The sequence below is a fragment of the Rhinolophus ferrumequinum genome, chromosome 19, assembly GCF_004115265.2.
Source record: "Rhinolophus ferrumequinum isolate MPI-CBG mRhiFer1 chromosome 19, mRhiFer1_v1.p, whole genome shotgun sequence".
NCBI classification, from domain to species: domain Eukaryota; kingdom Metazoa; phylum Chordata; class Mammalia; order Chiroptera; family Rhinolophidae; genus Rhinolophus; species Rhinolophus ferrumequinum.
This window is the reverse complement of record NC_046302.1, coordinates 28,255,161-28,278,939: the sequence shown is the minus strand read 5'-3', so window position 1 is coordinate 28,278,939 and position 23,779 is coordinate 28,255,161. Positions and strand designations below refer to the sequence as shown.

General features: G+C 35.0%; 1 protein-coding gene across 6 annotated transcripts in view; it reads left to right on the top strand.

Annotated features, from left to right (window-relative positions):
* Positions 1 to 23,779, top strand: part of NOL4 (nucleolar protein 4) — a 304,984-nt gene that overhangs the window by 204,565 nt on the left and 76,640 nt on the right. For 4 of the 6 annotated variants that reach the window (XM_033087852.1, XM_033087855.1, XM_033087856.1 and 1 more), the window contains exons 7-8: positions 6,598 to 6,777; positions 7,504 to 7,695. In XM_033087852.1, coding sequence (XP_032943743.1) covers positions 6,598 to 6,777; positions 7,504 to 7,695 — 372 coding nt within the window. The remainder of the gene's footprint in view (positions 1 to 6,597; positions 6,778 to 7,503; positions 7,696 to 23,779) is intronic. The other 2 variants (XM_033087854.1, XM_033087857.1) reach the window with 1 other exon arrangement.

Genomic DNA, 23,779 nt, shown 5'->3' with positions numbered 1-23,779 from the left:
TGTCACTAACTTATTGCAGAATTAGAGTCAACTATCCTGTACAATGTCATATTTTGAATTTGTCTCTGTGCTTTCTCTAGTATCATTAACTTGTTATTCTATCTGCCTTGTATTCCATAAATGAAAGTCAGCTCCAGACTACTGGCACTCGAATGTGCATCAAAATCTCCTAGAGGGCATGTTAAAACAGATTGCTGGGTCCTGTCCCAAAGTGTCGGACTCAGTTGGTCTGGGATGAGGGCCAATAATTTGCATTTCTAATAAGTTCCCAGGAAGTGTGGATACTGCTGATCTAGCAGGCACACTTTGAGAACTACTGCTTTTAGACTTTGGTTGGATTAGATTCAAATTCTTTTTTTTTCTTTTGGTGAGCTTGCTTTTTAAGTGATGCTGCATGCTTCCTTTTACATCATGTCAGAATGCACAGTGTCTGTCTGGTCATCACACTTTTAATGATGCCAAGATTGCCCAGTACATTCAATAATGAATACTGAAATTTTAAAAGTAACTGGCAAGATACACTTTAAAATTACAGTTAAAAAAGATTAAATCATCTTCTGTAAAAATGTTCAGAAAACATTTAGTTTATTTCCACTATGTGCTAGACATTGTGCATGGTTATAAAGATGGAAGTGGCGTGGTCTCTAAGTGACCCCAACCCCAAAGTAAGTCTTAATCTCTGTGGAATATAGACATATAAGCTAACTTCTACAATATTTTATAATCAGTGCTGTGACAGAGATATGTATAGAAAATATGAAAAGGTGGATTCCTGGCAGTGAATTCATGTGGTTCTTCCCTTATTTAGGGCATAATGAAGAAATAAAAGTTTTGTCTCTTGGCTGTATATCAAAAATGCACCCCACCCCCAGCTGCATCTCATATTGAGCACTGTGGTATTGCTGTCTGAGCCATCCTATGCTCTGGCCACAGAGTACACTAACAGATTTAGCTTCCTCCCTGTGCGGATTTTTTTTAGGTCCAGTGATGGCAGTTATATAACTTTGGGAACATATGATAAAAGGAAGTGCAAATGTATTTTTGGGAGGGTCTTTGCTTAGGAGGGCCACATGTTATCTCAAGAAGAACAAATGGAATATATAACTAAGGCAAAAATATACCTTATCCCCATAAACCAACACCCGTGTTTTAAGGGTAAGCAGGCATGCATCTTCCACAGAGCATAAGTTGTGAATCTTTAATGTCTTTGTATAACATTAAGATCTCATTTGGATTTTTTAGACGCATATCTGGAATATGAAAATAATTGCTTCTTAAATGAAGGCTTCCTAGGGTCTGGTCATCCAAAGTTCTTATTAAGGCAAGCCGGATATATGGGGTAATGACTGCCATATTTTATGTGGGTTATTAGGATGCCTGTATAGTAATTTTTAATGTGTGATTGTGCGTTATCACCACAATACACACATTTTCCCATGTTTTGGAAGGACTTTAATTTTTTAGAGCAGTTTTAGGTTCATAGCAAAATTAGAGAAAGGTGCAGAGATTTCCCATGTACCCCTAACCCCTACACATTCATAACCTGCCCTCATTATCAACATCACTCAGCAGAGTCCTACATTTGTTATGGTTGATAAGATTGGGCTTTCTTTACCCTAAGTGACGAGGACCATCCTTCATGCTTCCAAGGGGTTCTGTTTGCAGCAGACAGCTGGTTTGTGTGTCTCAGGGTGTGGAGAAAGAATAAGTCTGGCATATTTGCATTCAGATAAGTACAGTATATTATAACATTTTCAAATGTTGCACATTGCCATTTAAAAATACAGATGGCACATTTTTCAAATTTACAGAATATTTGCCTTGTATTTATTTTATTAGGTAATTCCACCTTGTTAATGATTTGAGCTGTAAAAAAATGCTGGTTTTTAAATTTTTACTTCACTGTTTTTTAAAATAATTTTTAAATATTTTCAATTAAAAGTTGACATACAATATTATATTAGTTTCAGGTATACAACATAGTCATTAGACACTTATATAACTTACAGAGTGATCACCTGATAAATCTAGTACCCATCTGACATTATATATATAGTTATTACAGTTTCATTGACTATTATTTCCTATGCTGTACTTAACATCCCCACAACTATTTCGTGACTACCAATTTGTACCTCTTAATTTCTTACCCCCATCACCTGTCCCCCCAACTACCCTCTCATTTGGTAACCATCAAAATGTTCTCTGTATATGAGTTTGTTTTATTTGTTCACTTTGTTTTTTAGATTGCACATATAAGTGAAACTATGTAGTATTTGTCTTGATCAGTCTGACTTACTCCTCTCAGCATAATATCCTCTAGGTCTATCCATGTTGTTGCAGATGGCAAAATTTCTTTTATTTCTAATGGCTCAGTAATGTTCCTTGGTATATGTGTATCACCTCTTCTTTACCCATTCATCCATTGATGGACACCCAGGTTGCCTCCTTGTCATGGCTATTGTGAATAACGCTGTGATAAAAGTATGGATGCATATGTGTTTTCAAATTAGTGTTTTAGGTTTCTTTGAATGAATTCCCATAAATTGGATTAATGGGTCCTTCTTTTTCTCTTGTTATACTTGTTTTAGCCTTTGTCTAGTATAAGTATGGCTACTCCAGCTTTTTTGTTTGTTGCCATTTTCATGAAATAATCTTTTTCCATCCCTTTACTTTCAGTCTGTATATGTCTTTCGCTCTGCAGTGAGTTTGTTGCAGGCAGTATATACAAGGGTCTTGCTTTCTTATCCATTTACCCTATGTCTTTTGATTGGAGCATTTAATCCATTTACATTTAAAGTAATTTCATTGATAGATATGCACTTATTGCCATTTTATCAGTCATATTTTTTAATCTTTTTTTTTCTTCTTCTTCTAAAACAGGTCACTGTAACACTTCTCGTAATTCTGAAATGGTGGTGATCAACTCCTTTAGCTTTTTCTGGTCTAGGAAGCTTTTATTTGTCCTCTGATTCTAAATGATAGCTTTGCTAGGTAGAGTAATCTTGGTGTTAGGTCCTTACTTTTCATCATTTTGAATATTTCATGCCATTCCCTTCTGGCCTGAGAAGTTTCTGCTGAGAAATCAGCTGTCTTACAGGAGCTCCCTTGTAGGTAACTAACTGCTTTTCTGTTGCTACTTTTAAGATTCTCTCCTTGTCTTTAACTTTTACCATTTTAATTATTTGCCTTCGTGTGGGCCTCTTTGGGTTCATCTTGTTTGGCACTCTCTGTGCTTCCTGGGCTTATATTTCTCTTTCCTTCACCATCATTATTTCTTCAAATAGGTTTTTCAATTCCTTGCTCTTTCTCTTCTTCTGGTACTCCTATGATGTGAATTTTGGTACACTTGATGTTGTCCCAGAGACCTCTTAAACTATCCTCATTTTTAAAAATTCTTTTTTCTTTTTGTTGTTCTGATTGGGTGTTTTATGCTCCCTTAACTTCTAAATTGCTGGTTCAATCTTCTAATCAGGTTAGATTAAGCAAATCTAATCTTTATCTAATCTATGTTGATTCCCTCTAATGTATTCTTCATTTCAATTATTGTGTTCTTCACTTCTGTTTTTTTTGTTTGTTTTCTATCTCCAATTTTATGTTTTCTATCTCTTTATTGAAATTATCCTTGAGATAATTGAAAATCCTTGTAACCGGCATTTTGAACTCTGCATTTGGTAGATTGCTTGTTTGCATTTTGTTTAATTCTTTTTCTGGAGCTTTGTTCTGTTCTTTTATTTGAGACATGTCTTTATCTCCCTATTTTGGCTCTGTCCTGTGTTTGTTTCTATGTAGTAGATAGGGCTGCTGTATCATCCGTTCTTAGTAGAGTAGCCTTATGAAGTAGGAGTCCTGTAGGGCCCAGTCTCCCTGATCAACTGAGTGAGGTGCTCCAGGTGTGTCCCTTGTGTGGATTGTGTGTGCCCTCCTGTTGTAATTGAGCCTTGGTTGATGTTATTGTCACTTCAGTGAAAAGGATTGAACTCAGACTAATTGGTTGTGAGGACTAGCCATGACTACATTGGAAGAGCTGTTGTGCAGGGGCTGACTCTACAGAGCAGGATTCACTTTAACAGGGCTCTAGGGCCAGCCCAGTCTTCCCTTTAGGTATGCCATTTGTGGAGGTTATTGTGTGCTTCTCAGGTATGGTTTGAAGCTGACTACCAGGTGTCTTGGTTCTGGGGCCACTTGGGAGGGACTCTGTTTGAGGCCAAGTTCAGCCACTGCCTGTGTCCTACCTGGGGTGATTTGGTATGAGCTACAAAGTGAACTGCAGATGGTTGTCACTTGTGCAGGGTTTGGAGGTGCCTGGGAGAGGCTGAACTGTGAATTGAGTTTGGCTGCCATTTGTGCTAGGCTTGGGGCTGCTTAGCAAGAGGTATGGGACATGCCAATTCCAGATGATGCTTCTTTGGGGTTTGTCAACCTTTGAGAGATTTTAGGAAGGTCTGTAGCATGACTAGGACAAGCCATTTATACACAAAAGCCAGTGTATGGAAGTGGCTTTAGTGGTCCAGCTAGTTGGTTGGGGTGGGCGGGTCTCAGACAATCACCAGGGTGGGGTGAATGGTGTTAGCCAGGTTGATGGAGACTCATATATGGAGGCTGCCTGTGTCTCCTTGCTGGGTGTGGGAAGGGTTCAACAAAGGAACAATGGCTTCTGCCAGCACTTCTGTCTAGGAGAAAGCCACTCCTCCATCCCTCACGCAGGAGCCAGACAATTCAGTTCCTCTCATATATCTCTGGTGCCTTTCAAGCTGCTGCCCTAGCACTGGAACTCAGAGCGAGTGAGTCTGTCAGCAAGTGAGTTCATGGGCGGGCCCTTTAAGAGGAACACCTGGGATTTCAGTCACCCTCCTTCTCACTCAGCCACAATCTTCACTGGTTTTCACAGCCAGAAGTTATGGAGACTTCTCTTCCTGGCACTAGATCTATGAGCTGGGGAGCCTCGTGCGGGACCTCTCACTCCTCAGAAAGGGGGGCCTCCGAAGCTAAGATATCCCTCTTGATTTTTAATGACTACACGTGGGTGTGGAACCAGCTTGTTCCACTCTCTGCCTTTCCTACCAATCTCAAGGTGTCTTTCGTGTGTCCTTAGTTACACTTCTGTTTAGCTAGACTTCAGGCGATTCTTAGTGATGGTTGTTGTGTAGTTGTAGTTTTGATATTGTCATGGGAGAAGGTGAGGACAGCATTTACCTACTTTGCCATTTTGACCAGAAGCTTTACTTTCACTTTTAATGTCAGTGGTCTATTCTAGTTTTATTATCTTTCCTCTGATTATATAGTTATATTAGTGTGATCCTTAAAGCATGCTACACATGTTATTCCCACACCCAGTTTTGAACACTGTTAATTTTAAATTTCACTTTGTAAAGGTCTTTCAAAAGGATTTGGCTTTGCTGATAGAGTTGACAATAGCTGATGCTGTTTACAGATATTATTTATTTAGCTGGGGCCACCTATATGTCTAGGTTATTGTGTGTGAAATCTGTGTCATTAATCTAGCCTCATAATTATTGATTTCTGTATCACTACAGCCTCAATTTCATGTGACTTCAACTTAGATTTAAGCCAAAAAATGAAATGAGGAGGAGGGTAGAGGATGTATGGTATCACACAACTAAAGTGTCTATAGGTTAATTTCAGGCACAGTTGAATCTAGATGTTCAAATGATGTTATTAGGACTGTTTCTGTTCTGTTTAGCTCTGCTGGATTCAACTTGATTTCAGTTATAGGCAATCTTTCTTCACCTAGAGGTGAAGTTGAGGAACGTATGGCTCGAGTAGATAGGGTTGATGCCCATAGGATTGGCACCTTCGCTTGGTGAAGCAGGGGCTGTTTCTGAAAGGAAAAGATGCTGGGCTAACAGAGAAGTAGGAGATAGCATAGCAGGACCCATGGTTGGTCTTGGACACAATTATCAATTTGTGAAAATTGTCTTAGTTGATATTCATCATTTCTTATGCATTAGGAAACGCTAAGCTTGACAGATGATTTGGAGAAATCCTGGTTCCTTTTATCTAAACCAAAATCAGGTGTCATCTCAAGACTCATAAACAATTTAAAACTCTTTTAAAGCATGTTGGCATACAAATAACACCCTTAGTCTCAATAGCATTTTGTATAGTCCTTGCTGGGCAAGGCAATTAAACATATCCACCCTCAGTTTCCTTATCTATTTAAAGAATACTAATGCAGTTAGACTGACTAAGCTCAGAGGTCATTTCCATTTTGAAGAACATGTGATTCAATGATTCTCTTTAAAAACTGATTACAGGGTAGTTTTTCTTTTCTTTTCTTTGGAACATGGATATTGAGTAGAAACAGTAATTGCTCTCAAACAGCTAAATTCAGTAAATTTTGTGCAGTGATGGAAATGTTCCATGTGGCTGTTGAGCACTTGAAATGTGACTGGTTTGAGGAAATGAATTTTTAATTTAATTTTAATTAATTTGGATTGAAATTTAAAAAGCCACAGCTCTAGAATCAACTCATTTAAACAAGACTTTTGAGAAATGGTTGAAATTAAAAATAAAACAAAATGCATATGCTTTTGCAATTAATTTAAAAGTAGCAATTTCCTCCTTTCTTTTCAGTCTCCTGCACATAGTTATTCAAGCTATGACTCTGGCAAAAATGAGAGTGTAGACCGAGGTGCAGAGGACCTGTCGCTAAACAGGGGAGATGAAGATGAAGATGACCACGATGACCATGACGATTCTGAGAAAGTTAACGAGACAGATGGTGTTGAGGCAGAGCGGCTGAAAGCTTTTAATGTGAGTTCTGCCACACTTCCAGTGTGGCTTAATTTTTACCACTTCACTTTCATGTTGTTGCTTGTTGGTAAATGTGGATATTTTAGAGACATGTTTGTTTAATTTACAGAAGGATTTAAAAAGTACATGAAACACACTTTGCCAACCAGACACCAGAATTGCTGTGTTTTGTTTAGAATTTTAAAGCCAAATGTGAGCTGAAAACTGGAGTTGTGTTGTGTGAGTATGCATGTTTACCTAGTGGATGAAGGGGGCCTCAGCTTATTTCTCCGAAGAGTACGCCCGTCATCATTTATTTCTTTTGCTTTCTCAGCTTATCTAATTATGCATGACAAAAGAGTCGATTGTTTCTTTTCAGAGATTAGTACACTGTGTGGCGTAGCAATGTTGCAGTCGTATTTATCATTAATAGAGAACTTTATGGGGTGCTTAATTGTCGCAGTCTGCTGTTATTTCCTGATTTTTTTCTACACAATAGTCTATACTTTTCTGTCTGTCTGTGTCTGTCTGCCTTTCTCTCTCTCTTTTTCTCTCTCTATTTTTTATCCAACCATTTAGAAAGTCTTTTAAAGGGTGTTTGCTTAAAATTTCTGGCTTTCCATTGCAAAGTTCTCCAGTGAATAAACCAGAAAAGAGTATTTTCCTATCGGTTGTCAAGACAGGAAGCTAGAAACAGCAGAGAGCAGCCCTCCAAACCCTTCTCCTCTGTCTCCCTCTTGCCAACAGATGTTTGTCAGGCTGTTTGTAGATGAAAACTTGGACCGAATGGTCCCAATCTCTAAGCAGCCCAAAGAAAAGATCCAGGCTATCATTGACTCATGCAGGCGACAATTCCCTGAGTATCAAGAGCGTGCCAGAAAACGTATACGTACTTACCTCAAGTCCTGCAGGCGGATGAAAAGAAGTGGTTTTGAGATGGTGAGTTTTGAATTAAAACACAACCCTAGGCTCCATCAAAATCCCACATGTAAACCATGGCACTATTTTTTTTTTCATCTTAGTGTCTTTTTTATTTTTTCCATAATGTCAGGTCAAAGGGGTTTTTGTTTGCCTTGTTTGTTTTCTTCCCTTCTCCTTTTCACCTCCCTGAAGTATTTATCCCCTTTGTTTATTCAATAAGGAATACCTTGTGAAACCAGTGCTCACAGCCCCACATGGTAGGTACCCTGTTGTAGCCAATGAGGGTGATATGAGTACCATCCCATGAGAACCAGCATCTCATGCATGTTTGTTTTCTTTCTGTCACTACTGAAGGTGGATATAAGGTCAATCAAGTCTTGAACTGAAGTACCAGTTGTTGCTTTAATGGTATGAGAACGTCTTTCTGTGAAATGAGAGGAAATGGATGGATCTATTTAAGTAACACCATTTTCATACCAATGGTTAACAGATAGGAAGCCTTGAAAATAAAGTGCAGGGAATGAAGATCTTCATATGAAATATAAAGCTTTGTGTACTCAATATATCTGTGTGCTTGTGGACGGTAATGAGCTCTTATAGTCAGCTGGGCTTTATAGATGGATGAGAGTATGCTGACATTAGATTACTTAGAGGTGAAAATCAGATACCAATGTTTTTTTAACTTGATTTTTTTCACCTTGCTCTCTAATTGTTACACCTAGAAATAGTGCGTACAGTTACAATGTATTTTTTTATTTCTCTGTGCTTTATGTATGTGAGCAGAAATGTATTGGAATTTTCTCTGTTGTTTTCTCTCTCTTGACTCTATAAAAGCCAATACTATTAGTGTTTGTGATCTGTGCTTCTCACTTATTAGGTGCTATGGAATAGGAGTGGGTGTAGAGAGTAGAGGTTTCACAGTATGTCATTTATGAGAAATAGTTTTTCAGATGTAAATGAAATGACAAAAGTAACAAATCCACTGTCTATTATCAGTTTTCAATCATTGGCTTGCAAAAACATCTGTCATATTTTTAAAGAGAAAAATGACTGTTCTTATAGAGAAGCAGTCTGCCTAGATGGTAATGAGAACAAGGTTTGGTCCCCAGAGAGCCTGGTTGGAGTCCTACATGCACCACTTTGTAGCTGTGTGACCTGACAAGTCACTTCACCAGCCTATACTGAGATACCTCCTCCTGAGATGACGATAATCCTAATTTATAAAGCTGTGAGAATTATACAAATTGTCACATGTAAAGCTCTACAAACTATTTCTGACATGTAGTAGCCAGTCAATAAATCTGAAATCTGAAAATATTATCAATCAAATATTATTTAACACATCGTCTGAAAAAAGCTGCCCCAAATGTTTATATTATACAATCACGGAACTCTACATTTAAGTGTTTGCTTACTTCTCAGAAGGATTACATTGAAGTCAGAGTTTGTGGTGCATGCCATTTTAAAATGAAAATGACGTAGCAGTACCTGATCAAACTAAATTATGACAATAGAGGTGGCATGGTATAAGGGAGAGGGAAAGACTGCTTGAAGAAAATAAAGCCATTTTCCCTATTACTGAGTTATTTAAAAATTATTATCAGCTACCGGATAGGAGAGGGATGACAGACAAAAAGGATATCTAAACAAGTGTAAAAGCCTAGAATCCTGGCATTGACATCTGGTTCAGAATCACTTAGCAATCGATATAAAATTCCTGTTAAAACTATGTCTCATTTAGAGTGTAAAGCACAATGTGCCACCTTTCTCTTTCAATAACAAAAAAGATAATATCATATAGTAAGATTTTTATTTTAACATCATCTGGCATTACTATTTCTTCCTAATCTTTTAATGTTATTTAGAGATTCTTCTCTTTGGTAAAATTTATGTGAATTTTCATGGTACAAATTTTTTAATAATCGTTATTTTAGAGAAATATCATTTCATGCAGAATTCTTAATTTCTTTAAGGCATATTTGGGACATTCATGGGTTTTTTTAATTAATTGTATTTATTTACTTCAATAGACATCTCTTTGCTATAAATCTTGTGCTATGCATATAGAAGGACAAAAAGTTGACTAATTCAACGTCAAGCAGTTTTACAGACTAATCTTGAAGGAAATATACTGTAAAGAAATACTACTAAATTTAACTTAATAATTTTCATTCACTCTTTATTCAATATATGTATAATGTATATAACATTATACAAAGTAGTAAGGAGAAATAGAAGAGCTGTCTGACCTGTTAATTAGGAAAATATAACATGTTCCCTGATTATTATGATTCATTGAGGTGACAAGTTATGGGAAATGAAATGCTTAAGTAATAATAGAAGGCCTAATGATAAATGATAAATGAACAACATGGATGAAAATTGATATTATAGTTTATACATACACATTTTTTATACATTAGTCAGTAATGTACTACTGGCAATAACAAATTAAGTGTACCATCTAGTTGACACTTGGAATTTTGATTTACTTTATGTATTGCTTCATTTTTGGAGCTTGGGGAGGATTATGTGTCATTTTGCATACTCATCCTGATCTAAAACAGACAGGAAAAGTCATGAGTAGGACAGAGTAATCACAAGTAGATATTGTACATGAATATTTTTGCCATCATAATTTCACTTTGATATAACATCCACAGGTATTTTTAATATTGAAACAACATTAAACAAATTTTTTTTCTATTGTGTTTAGTGTAGGTAAACATGAAAAAAATGTATCGTTTTCAGTATGTGATTGTTTTTACATGCAAATTATTCTGCAATACTTAACAAGTCAACAAGGCAACCTAAAGAAGTTTTTAATATACATTCAAAATGGAATTGTTAAGTGTAGGATTATTTGGTAGGGGATTCTGTATTGTAAAATGAAAATGTATCATTTTATGATACAGAGCTATATACTGGAGGTGCCAAAAAAAATGTATACAAGTGGACTCTTTGGTCAATGTTGCTCAAGCAGTAGTTCACCATAATCATAAGTGTCTGGGCACTGATGGTAATCACTTTGAGCACCTCTTGTAATTGCAGAAGTCAAACATGACTTGTATTCATCTTTTGTTATTGGTATATATTGAGTATTACAATTTTAATACAGTTTTCCTTCCTTAAAATGTGTATACATTTTTTTGGCACCCTCTGTGTATAGCTCTTCCAGTTACTTGGAGTATCTAAGCCAGGAGACTCCTTAAGTAGAGTGAAACACAAAATATTGAATTGTATGTTTCCAGTTGAATTTGATTAAGAAATTCAAAGAGATATTCCCATAGAATGGTTTATCACAGCATATTTTAGTACTATATTTGAGATTCACTTTGACTAATTTTCTGTTGTTATTAATACAAAATCTATTCATGTTTAATTATTTTATACTAGCCCTTAAGAATTTACATCCCAACACAAATGCTTTTAATGGACTTCATTTTAATTGATTGTACACAATAATTAGAGTATGTGTTTATGCATTTTTATTTCACTGGAATTACCAAGATCCCACACATCTTGATTGCTTAAGCACCCAAATTTTCTGTGTCATTGCTACAAATAGTCTCTATAATATATGAAGTATAATATCACATTATACTTTTCTACATATTTTCACCGATTCACTGTTATCTACCATCTCAAATCACAAGATCCTCAGTGTTGAATGTAAAAGAGCATGTTTTATGAAAATAAATTAAATAAGCTCGATCCAGAGTATTATTTTATTTTATAGGTTTAAAAAAACCCAGTTAAGTAGCCATTAAATTAATCCTTAGACAAAAATATCAAATTATTATTGATTCTATTGTTTGGCTTTGACTCTCAAATTACTTCAGTTACATTTTTGAAGAATATTTGTTGATTGTTCCAGAAAAGAAATGTGTTTCTCCAAGGTATCCTGATCCTAAATTCAAGAGTACCAGTAATAGATACGATCATAAAACAAAGCTTTATAAAAAAGGTGAGGTTGACCCATACCTGAGTATCATCTGTGCTATGTGATATGATTTCTCTTTTTGTTTTCTGAGTTTGCATTGTTAGCAGCTCTTTTTTTTTTTTTTAAATTTGATCTTTCAGATTCTTTTAACTCAACGCTCAGATTTTTTTTTTTTTAAGATTTTATTGGAGAAGGGGAACAGGAATTTATTGGGGAACAGTGTGTACTTCCAGGCCTGTTTTCCAAGTCAAGTTGTTGTCCTTTCAATCTTAGTTGTGGAGGGTGCTGTTCAGCTTCAAGTTGTTGTCCTTTCAGTCTTAGTTGTGGAGGGCGCAGCTCAGCTCCAGGTCCAGTTGCCGTCACTAGTTGCAGGGGGCACAGCCCACTATCCCTTGCGGGAGTTGAACCGGCAACCTTGTGGTTGAGAGGATGCACTCCAACCAACGGAGCCATCCGGGGAGCTCAGCTGCAGCTCAGCTCAAGGTGCCGTGTTCAATCTTAGTTGCAGGGGGCGGAGCCCACCATCCCTTGCGGGACTCGAGGAGTTGAACTGGCAACCTTGTGGTTGAGAGCCCACTGGCCCATGTGGGAATCGAACCGGCAGCCTTTGGAGTTAGGAGCATGGAGCTCCAACCGCCTGAGTCACCGGGCCGGCCTGTTAGCAACTCTTGCACTATGCTGCATAAGTTTACATGCATTTTTATGAAACTCAAATGAAAAATTTTGGGGCTGTTCATCCTTCCTCCTGTATCTCAAATTTTACATTGTACCAAGTTAGGTCACGTGTCATACATATTTCAATTCAGTAAGCTCAACCTCTTGAAAAATTACCTATTTACTTGCATTTTAGTATTATGTAATTGACTGTGTTTAAATAAATAAGTCACATGCAATATTTTGTAAAATTTCATCAAGGACATTGTCCACTAGGCTACTTAATGTCCACTATAAATGACCTCATTTCAGAAACTTCGTTTAGAAGGTAATGCAAGAAAAATTTGTTTCTCCTGTGGAAATAGAACACTTTTAAGTTTCCTCATCACTAGGACTTAGTGTAATTTAGTATGTTCACTTTTGTACCTTAATACCAGAAATTCAGAGCCAAAGTCTTTCTAAGGTTCCAATTATCTTTTTGCTTAATGTATTTTAGTGGGCATATTTTCTTGGTGGCTCTGATATCTATTTTAGGGAAAAAACTGAGATATAAATTTTAAAAACAAGTATGTAAATAATCTAATTATGTAAACACCATACTTTCATCCATGTTCTAAATTCTTATTCATAGTATTTCTTTTTAATGATATCCTATAATACCCTCCTCTATTTTGATATCTCACCTTCTTTTTTTTTTTTTTTATTAGTTTCAGGTGCACAAGACAAAGTAATACTTAGACGTTTATCTTTTATATCCCTCACACTGTGTGAACCCCCCCGCCCCCATCCACTATCCCTCTGACATCACACACAGCCATTACATTTCCACTGTCTCTATCCGTAATGCTGTACTCCGCTTCTTATAAGTAGATACATATACACATACATGCATATATATATATATATATACACATATATATACGTATATATATATACACATACATATACATACAAACTTGTAGTTGACATTCATTATTGTTCAGCTTCAGCTTCAGGTGTACAATGCAGTAATCAGGCATCTACATCATCCCTGAGGTGGTCTCCCTAATGAGACAACTGTCCATCGGATACCCTACCAAATCTTTACAACATTATTGATTACATTCCCCAAATTAATTTTCTGAACCCCGTGGCCATCTTGTGGTTACTGACTGTTTTCTAATCTCCTCACCTTCCCCCTTATTCCCACCCCCCTCCCATCTAGCAACCCTCAGTTGATATCTCACCTTCTGATATCACAGTTCTTTCATCAGAATATAAATATTTAATGTTTTGGAGATAGTACTTTTTTAAGGGAATTTGACTAATCACATCATTTGCCTCTACTTGTCTAATGCAGCCCAAAGTAGAAGGATCAAAATTTGTTTTTAATTCACAGCTTCCCTGATATCAGAAACATTACAGAAGTTACATTGACACTTGCTATTCCTTATTTAGCAAATAGAGATATTATGAAAAATGAATGAAAGTGTTCCTTTAAGCTAAAAATTTGATCCGAAATATACCTAGCCCTTCATACAAGGTCTTGATTAAAAACTTTATAACACCTGTACAGCCAATATTATTCAAATGTTGCTCTGACAATTACCCCAACTCTTTCACATTTCATTTTCCTTCTTCCCTGAGAGGAAAAATTTTCTCTTCTACTTGAATAAGTTCCCAAATTCCAGGAAAATATTTAATCTCATTATTTCCTTTTCAGAATCTGAGTCCTTTTTTCTTTGCCAGGCTTCCTGTAAGATTGTTTTATATTCACAGATCATACCTACTACTACCAACTCCCTTGGTAGTCCCTCACCTTCAAAGTTTGGTTCTCACCAAACCTCTATGTTGAATTGGTTCCTAGGAAGATCACATGACTACCTGTGCACCAAAGCTAAAAATTGCGTCCTGTTTTGCTTTGGGCCTTTTCCTCAGACTCTGGGTTTGGCCGTGTACTGTATGTTACCCTATCCACGGCTGTAGAGGTCCACTCTACTCTCAAAGCAGAATCCCAGTCATCTACAAAGCTTTGGTTATTTCATTCCAAATGCCAACAACACACTTGACAAATGTGTTGTTGTATCCTCACCGAACTCTTTCTCCATCACCCATTCTTTTTACTGATCTTCCACCTTATCTACCAAATCACTTGTAAATTCCTTCTGCTTGCCTGTTTCTGGTAATAGTATCACTATTACCATTTACACCAGTATTCATAACCTTGGAATGAGATCTGACTCTTCATTACACTTACGGCTTGCATCCTACCACTTACTGATTCTCTTTATTCTTCTGTTGCTGTGTGTCCCAAATCAGTCTCATCATTTTGAATTTTATTTGCTATCACTTTAGTACCTTTAGTACCCTTCATACCTCATGCCTATTCTCTTGCATGATCCTTTTAACTAAATTTCCTACTTCTGTCTCATACTCCCTCTCTACCCTCTATTCTTAGGTAGAGACAGAACTAGGATTTGTGCCTGAAAATGATAAAATTAGGGCCTTTATACAAAAGACAAATTACAGAATTATGAGCAAAACATTAGGTAAAAAGATGAATATTGATTTAGAGTTAGAAAAGATACCATACACAAAAATTTTTTAACAGAGAAATCTTGAAGATTCATAGCCTTTTATTGTTATCTTTTTAGACAATTTTCAGACATATTTGCATGTAAATACTTCCTGATGTTTAACTTGGCTTCCCCTCCCTACCTAGAATGCTTACAATATTCAGAAACTTCAGGAGTCCCCTCGAATTGAGGTATCCTGTTGCCTAACCTTCACTGGCTTTATGAAAAAAATCTCCCTTTGCCCCTGGAGTAGTATTCATTAATTTTAACTTTGATAGTGTCAAACATTTGTCATCTTAGAAGAAATTCTAAATTTCTTACTAGAACATACTAGAGTATAGCTTTTTGAAACTTAAAAACCCAAGTTCAATTTCTGGCTTCATTGAATTACTGTATAATTTTATGTGCTGTTTCTTATTTTCCATTTTTCTAAAGGAGAAAGCTGTTGGGATAATATATGTGATAATGTATATAAAATGTTTAGCATATAATGGAGCCTCTTTCTACCCTTTCTTTTGATATGCTTAATTATTTTCTTTCACACCTTAGGCCATCACATTGGACTATTGCCCCTTCTCTCAACGTGTGTTCTCTTGGTCCACTGATTTTTCCTGACTCAGGAATTATGGGTACTATTCCCTCATTATTTACTAAATGTATTACAATTGAAAAATAACTAGAATGTAAAGAATATAGCCAACATAGTTGTCAGAGTTACTCATAATTGGATCTTTTAGTTTTAGCAAAAATTGACCTGAGCTTCATGGAAACCGCCCCAACCGCTGCCCCCCGGCCATGCCACACACACACCCCACTCACCTTTCCTCTACAAATACATGCAAATCCTGAATAACATATTGTAATTTTTAAATATCTAGCTAAACTCATAAGAAAGAAAAGAAAAAAAGAAAGAAAAGAAAATTCCCAGGCCCTGAAATTAATAAAAAACAAAAACAAAAACCCCTCAAAGCCAGAGTTGTAAGCCCTTAATTTGATAGAGTAGCAAAAAAGGAAGATAGAAAATGTGGGGTCTGAATATCCACTCAAGTTTAGAAGACATGAATTTTGGGTTGTAACATAGTCTGAAAACTGTATATAAAGCTGGAACCCTGTAAAGGCTACTTCTCTATTAAAGGGGAATTAAAATATTCAGTTACAACTTTGAGAAATAAAATAGGCATTATAAGCATTGAAATTAAAACCTTATTAGATGAGTTAACTAGAAAATAAGTTTCAACCAAAGAGAAAATCCATAAGCATAAAGCTATGGGAATTACAGAAGAAAAGAGAAGGGAAATATGGGGGGGGGGGAAGTTAATATGGAGAATAGAATGATAAAGAGCTATCTAATAGGACTTCCAGAGGAGAAATTAGAATATGGACAACATTCAAACAGACAACCAGGGAGAATTTTTTTTTTTTAAGAATTGAGCAGAGCATTGAATCCTAAACGCAGAAAACTAGACCAGTCCTGAGCAGTGTAAATAAAAATAAATCCATACCTGTGAACATCATAGTGAAACAACCTCAGACCAAGAAATTCTTAAATTTCATCAAGAAGAAACAAGAGATTATCTAAAACAGAAAGACAGAATGAACACGATTTTTAATTTCAAAATAGATGTCGTAAGACAAACTTCGAAATATTAAAAAAAAAACACACACAAAAAAACCCTCTTCAAAATTCTTAGAGAATCTACTTTTCATCTACAAATCAATGCTCAGTTAAGCTACACTTCCAGAGTGAGGAAGAAAGAGATACTTGAGACAACTACTGAGGTTACCATTCACAGGCTGTTTCTGAATGAACTAAAATGTCCTCCGAGAAGAAGGAAACTGAACCCGGATAGAAACAGTGGAAACTTAGCAGCACTGCTGAGGAAACCTGAAGAAAAGCACTGATTTTTATAGTCAGTGAATCTTTGTTTTTATTTGTGCTTTACCACTTGTTACTTGTGGACCTTATAAAGCTGACTTTTAGTTTCCTCCTGGGAAAAATGGAAACAAATGGCACTCACCTTACACATGAAAACCAGTAACATTTGAAATAACAATATAAAAACTCCTGCCTAGCCTAGTACATGGTATCTGAGGGACATGGTAAAATGCAGTCTAATCTGAAATTGCTTTACTGGCAAACCCTCGCTGCCTCAATCTATTGAACTACTTGGAGGACTGAATCAAATATGTCTTTGTGTCTGTAATCCTTACTTCTAGCTAAGAGTAGCTAAATCTCTCTCTTTTCTGTGTGCAAATTGTACTTTGTGATACCTCTTTTGTAGTTTTATTTTATCCTGTCTTATATTACTGTTACTTATATATGGAACTTAACTCCCTAATAAGAAATTATGTTTCTTGAATACTATGCTTCTAAATGTGTGCGTCTCTGTATCACCCACGACGTCTTACACAGTGCAACTAGTAGCTCATGAGAGCTGCTCAATACAAGTTCGATTCATTTGAATTAAAATTTGAATGAAAGATGAGTGAGTGAATGGATACTTACTAAGGTGTTACTTTGTGGTAGAAATTTCTTGGGAGAAACATTTTTATTGTGTGTTATGTGTGTCGTAGTATTCTGCAATTGGTATTTGAATTTAAAAGCTACTGCTAACTGAAAATCTATCCTAATATATTATAAATCTTTAGGGAATTTTTTTCCCTAAAGAAGGCAGTTATGTAGCATTTAATTTTAACTATCTTTTTAACTCTTGAAATACTATTTTTAAAATATTTTCATCTATTTAGCAATTAGTATGCATAGGTAGTGATATTAATTGTATGAATAGAATTTGTGTACAGTTTTAGGTTACACATGTAAACTATTTGGACAAAAATGCTATGATTTCCAATAATCATAATGTATATAGTCACTTATTTTCAAAATTAAAAGATGTTTCCTAGTGTAGACTTAAATAAGTGGTCACTTAGTTAAAAATAAAAATCTGTCATTTCATTTGACAATTTTGTTTATCTTGCCTTGATCAGAGGTATTGTCAGATGACATTAGCTAAACTAGGCTTCTAGGCATCGACTGTAAGACATTAATTCCCCAAGTATTAGTGAAAGATCATTATTAAAGGCCCATAATGTTTTAACATTAAGTCCAAAGCACAGATTATTAATTCATAATGAAATATTTAAAATCAGACCCTCGTTGAAGGTTCATTAGCGTTTTAGTTAAAAATTTCCAAACTCATTCTAAATTAGTCAAGGAAATTTTCTTAAGAAACTGGAAAGTCCAAGTTTTCACACATAGCTGGATCCCTGGGCTCAAATGTCAGGGATTTGTCATTCTCTCATTTCTTAACTATGCTTCCCTTGAGTATTGGTTTACCTCTCAGATGGGTCCTTGCTAACTGTTGGGAAATGCTGCCATCAGCAGCTTTCAGCCTCTCTTCTTAAAACTTACAACCCAAGAGCAATCTTCAAGCTCTAGGCCCCCATTGCCATGAATGGACTTGGATTGGCCCTGTTTGGATCATATATCCATCTCTTGGATCAGTTACTGAGAACAAAGAGATCAGCTCCCGTGATTATTCAACCCTAAATCATATGGCCAGGGTCAGGTCAATGAGGCACATTGCTTAGCATTTCCGCCAAAACCTTAGAGATGTGTGGTTTGGTTGACCTGCTGTTTTAGTCCACATTCACTAACCTTATCTGAAATCTTGGATCATCTATGGTTCAGAATTCAGAACTTTTTAGATGTTGGGAACATGATAGGGTACATATTCTGTTTATTGCATAACACTCACAGCAAGATCTGGCAAAACACCCCAATAATAAATATATTATTATTTCTGCCACAAAAGTTATAAATATGCACAGAAAGTAAGAAAAATACTATAGTTATAGTATTTTTCTCATGTCAGTTTTTTCTGCCAACTGAGCTTGCCCCAAGTTTTAAGAAATCTTTCAGTTTATACCATGTCAAGGTTTCAGAATTGCTGATAAATATTCTGGGTCTGTAATAAACATACTTTATTGGATGTATGTTGTACCCTTTGTGTATTGTACTGCTTTGCGAATTCTATAATGGCAGAAATAGTATTGTATACCTTCTTATCTTTGGACTTGGCACAGTTCCTGACATAGTAAGTGCTAATTAAATATATTTGTTGAATAAATAAGTGAGGATATCAGTGATTTTATGTACATTACTTAACGGAAGTAATTCTTAACAACTGCCCCATGATATAGAGATTATGTGTTTTCAATTCATAACTTACTGAGTCTCAATTTTGCCATTTATAGAAATAGAAATAACGATATCTGGCAGGATGACTGAAGTTCAGAGGTATTAAATAGCAAAAGCAATCATAAAGATTGCCAATAGCTGATTACACAGTAATATCCAGGTCAATCTGATTTAGTTGCTTAGCTGTTACTTGATTCCACTGATATCTACAACTAAAGCTACCTATTTAATAGAAGGGCTCCCTTAGGAGCCGAAAATTTTCACACAGCCTGTAACAATTATGCCTAAAGGTGTAGATACACCATTTGAGGGAGACAGGATATGCATATCATCTGAGCTGCAAAATTCTTAAATTATATATTTTGTAAAATAACAAGATTGGGAGAAACAATCTTAATGTAGACTCCCCCCTAAACTCTGATTACTGAATAATTTACTTTATTTTGGAGGAGAGCTCATTCTACTTAAAATCTTGGGTGGATATCACTGTTGCTCCCAATCTGGCTTTGTCTAATACATGATGAGGCTAGACCTAAACACTAAAGTCTAGAAAGTATTGCCATATTAACTCATGAACAGAATCTGTATTTTTAGTTTCTTTGTACATTGTTATGATTTTAAAAATCGTGCAACATCTTAAATATACAACAGAAGTTCAGGGGTTTCAGATATTGTTTACTTTATAGTTTTAAGATTAAAAAATGGAATAGCCTGTTGGTGTGGTGGTAAATTTTACATGCATATGTAAGGAAAAACAGAGGCATATTGTGACAACAGCAGTCACATCTTAAATCGCTGATTAAAATATGATTTTTTTTTTGAACTCCTAAAGCTCCATGTGACAGTTTAGCCATCTGTTTAATGAAACAACCACCACTGATTTGGGCATAGATAATTATTATGATAAGAACAGTGCTGGGGAAAGATCAACTCATCTCAGTTGAGAATAACAATTAATTATGAAGAGATAATTAGTGCAGGGGTGGTTACCATTATTTTATATCCAGAGAAAGAAATAGGTAACAAATCTCAATCTAGGTGTAAATCACGTAGAGTGTAAGGTTATAAACATTTTTAATCATTATTTTAAAAACTAATATGTATATTAAGTTTACATATTAATAAATAGCATATTTGTTGAGCTATATTCAACCAGAAGAAGTGTTGTTTTTCATAAATTATCTATTGAATTCTTTGCATTTGGTTTTTTTTATTAAAATAGTCTTATCTGAAGTTATTACATGGAAGCTTTTGTGCTATATGACTATTTCTACTGATGTAAGAGGAACTCTTTAGCCCTTATCCCTAGTGGAATCCATGACTACAGCCCTTAACACACTCTGCTGGTGACCTCTCAGAGAGACGCTAAAGCGATATTAAAATAAGCTCTCTACTATTAAATGTGGTAAATGAAAGGAGAGTTGCCGTGAAGATAGTTCTCAGAACTCATACTAAATAATAGGTTTAAATTTCTGTATGATAAAATTGCTTTATAAGGAGCAAAATTGATTAATTTCTTTCCATCTTAATATAAGTACTGCTGACCTGTAAAATAAGCAAAAAGCCAAATTATGCAGTCGAAGAAACTTTCATACGTAAGATCTTATAACCAGGCACAGCGTAATTGAGCTCTGCATGTATTGAGGTGCATTTGCATTTATTATCAGCTTGTCAGTATTAGGGCCAAGGGGATTTGTAGCAGGATCGCCTCACAGGAGAGAAAGAACTTCTCTGCCTGGCTCTTCATTCTCATTTTGGGTATGAAACTCAGGTTTATTACATTTCATGTACAGTACTTTCTTGCCACTTATGGTCGCTCCAACATGAAAATCTTGTAAATTTAGATTGCATCAGTTTAGAACATGGAACAGAACTGGGGTAAGTTACATTTTACCTTTGTGCTATTTATTAATGAAGGGAATTTTGAAGAATTAATAAGGAAATATATTAGGAAGATTTCAATCACTTTAAGAGAAGGTTTTTCGAGAGATCCTAATATATTCTTTGCTTAAATGCAAAATGGAGTTCACTGTAAATGGATTCCTCTGCAGGAATGTGTACTATGTAAGAGCTCTAGTGGTAAAATAAGAATATGTCATTATTTACTAGGGATTATTATTTGCAATTTTTGATCAGATTTTAATATCAATCCAGGTATTTCCACATCCATAGCTGTGTGATCTTGGGCAAGATATATAATCTCTCATAACTTCAATTAATTTTTTTCTGAAATATGAGTAATATAAGTACTTTTCTCAAGGGTTGTTTGGAAGACTAAATTAGATAATGAATCTAAGCTTTTTGTATTAATGCCTACACATCCTAAGCACGAAATATGAGTTAGGTAGTAATTTTTATTGTAAAATTAGGTTATAGTACTGTTTGCTACTTGGAAGTACATATTTCAATATTTATTTATGATATAGTGAATTCTTTGAAAAATACATACATATGTTTTAAACTGTAATATAGGTTTTAATAATTCATTCTTGCTTTGTTCTCCAATGAGCTTGAATCTGATATTATGATTATAATACACACATGTAAAGGGCTATCTTTGACTTTTTTCTTGGTTGAGCATAACAATTTATATATAAAGATTTTTTGAAATAATATTTTATATTAATAATGAATAACAATGTAAAGAGAGTGAAAAAGTTGAGAATTGGTACACATGAAACCTGGGTTCTATATCAGGCTCAATTTGTCCTTTGGCAAATTATTTCATCTGTTGGGGTTTCAGTTTCTTCAGACTTTAGAGAAGAAACTTGGTACTCACTGATTGTCATGGCATTTGCAGTGATTATAATTCTGCAATAAACTCAGAACAACTCTATTTTCAAAACTATTCTATTTAACCACTGGCAATGTCTAATTATATCTCTTTGCTTCTATTTATTTTTTCCACTTCATACAAAAGAATGCATGATTGCTTTATTCTGAAGTTGATTTTTTTCCCCCTAAAATCTTGAAGTATTAGGTTATCCAGTGACCTTAAAAAATATCTAGATCCACTCAGCCAATACGTTCTAGTTTTTGAGAAGACCAATTTAATATATCTGGGGAAGACCCAACTCTATCATTTTCTCAGAAAGGGAAATTATATAAATTATCATGCATAACAACTTGTACTGTTCTAGTAAAAGTCATTTTCTATTTTGTTTTTAAAATTAAAACAGAATTTGAAAGAAAATGCTACTGATTTTAATTGAAGGGATATTTTACCTTGTGTTCTCTGTTCAACAAAATTTTATGCGTTAAATACTTGTGTGTTCATTACTACAATTTAATCATCCTAATAAAATTATGTATTATATATTTATACACATATAATTCCAAACTTTCATGTTCATAATTTTGAATGGAGATACCTGATAAAGATAGAAAAATAAATGAGGAATTGAAATACATCTTTCTGAATTTCATGCAGCTATCAATATTTATTTTATTTAGATTCTGTTAATTCAGTCCCTAGAGCTAGATGAAGGTTCTAATAATATAGTTTATAAAGGTGTGAACATTCATTTCTATTTGAATGATGCTAGTTATAATCAAATAAATGTGTTTTTGTTTTTTGTAATGGAAAGTTCTTGTTCCAGTTTTTCCCACAACACCTTTGCCTCAAAACATAATTCAGTTGAGAAGGACAACATTGAGTACTTAACTCCCATGTGATTTAGATTATATTTTTGAGTCAGGCTGTGGCCATCTTTTAATCCGACAATGATTTTGTAGCTTTAATATATTTTTGGTTCTTGGCTGAACTAACTTATCTGTACTCAGTGAAATACAGAATGAAATGAAGAAGCAATATGAGTTTTAAAATTATATTTACATTTTTATGATAATTTTTTAGGTTTGCCTCATTTGACTCTTCTCTCTCTTCCCAGCATACACACTCACACAGCCCTAGCTTTCTAATTTCCTTCTCAACACTTCTGCTGCATTTTAACTGCCACTTCAATGGACTGTCTTCTCTTTCTTTTGCAAAAAATAACATTACAAATATCCTGACATTTACATTACAAATAACATTACAAATATGCTTTATTGTCAAAGTTGTCTAACCATCCTTTCAGTCATCTCACAAGGTTAGCAGGTGGAGACTGTATGATTTACCTTTCCTACCTATTGTCTACAGAGGTTACTTTGGAGGTGGAAGCATGAGGAAGTTGGCTGAGGCAGCTACAGAAATTACTTCCTAGTTCAAGCAAGGTCAGAGCCTGGTCTCTTTCTACAGTACAGAAATTCCACTGAAGAGTATCTGTTTCAACGTTGTGGTCTAAATTTAGCTATTCTAGAATATTATTTGAGACATAAACCCCATGGGTCAGTTTGCTAAACAGCACATTTTACATGCCAATGTTAGCAAAATGAATCAAGTACCATAAAGACGTGTTCAAATTCATTTACAAAAAGAAAAAGTTCTTTATTAGTTCAGAGGTTTCTAATAAGTCATCCATACATATTTTAGATTAAGACTTTGAAAACCCTAAGATGTCATGCCACCATATACGCTAAATTCCAGAAAGACTCTTTTATTTTGTAATATATTTTGCTATCTTATAAAATCTGATTTAATTTTCATGTTACTTATCTTTCATTTACTTCTCTTTATTTTAAAAACTCCTCAATGTCATTAAGTACTTCATCTTTCACTTAGATGATTTTGTATGTAATTATGGGGAAAGAAAATGGAAAACTTTTCCGATTATCACAAATGATATGGTTAGTTGCAAACAATTTATA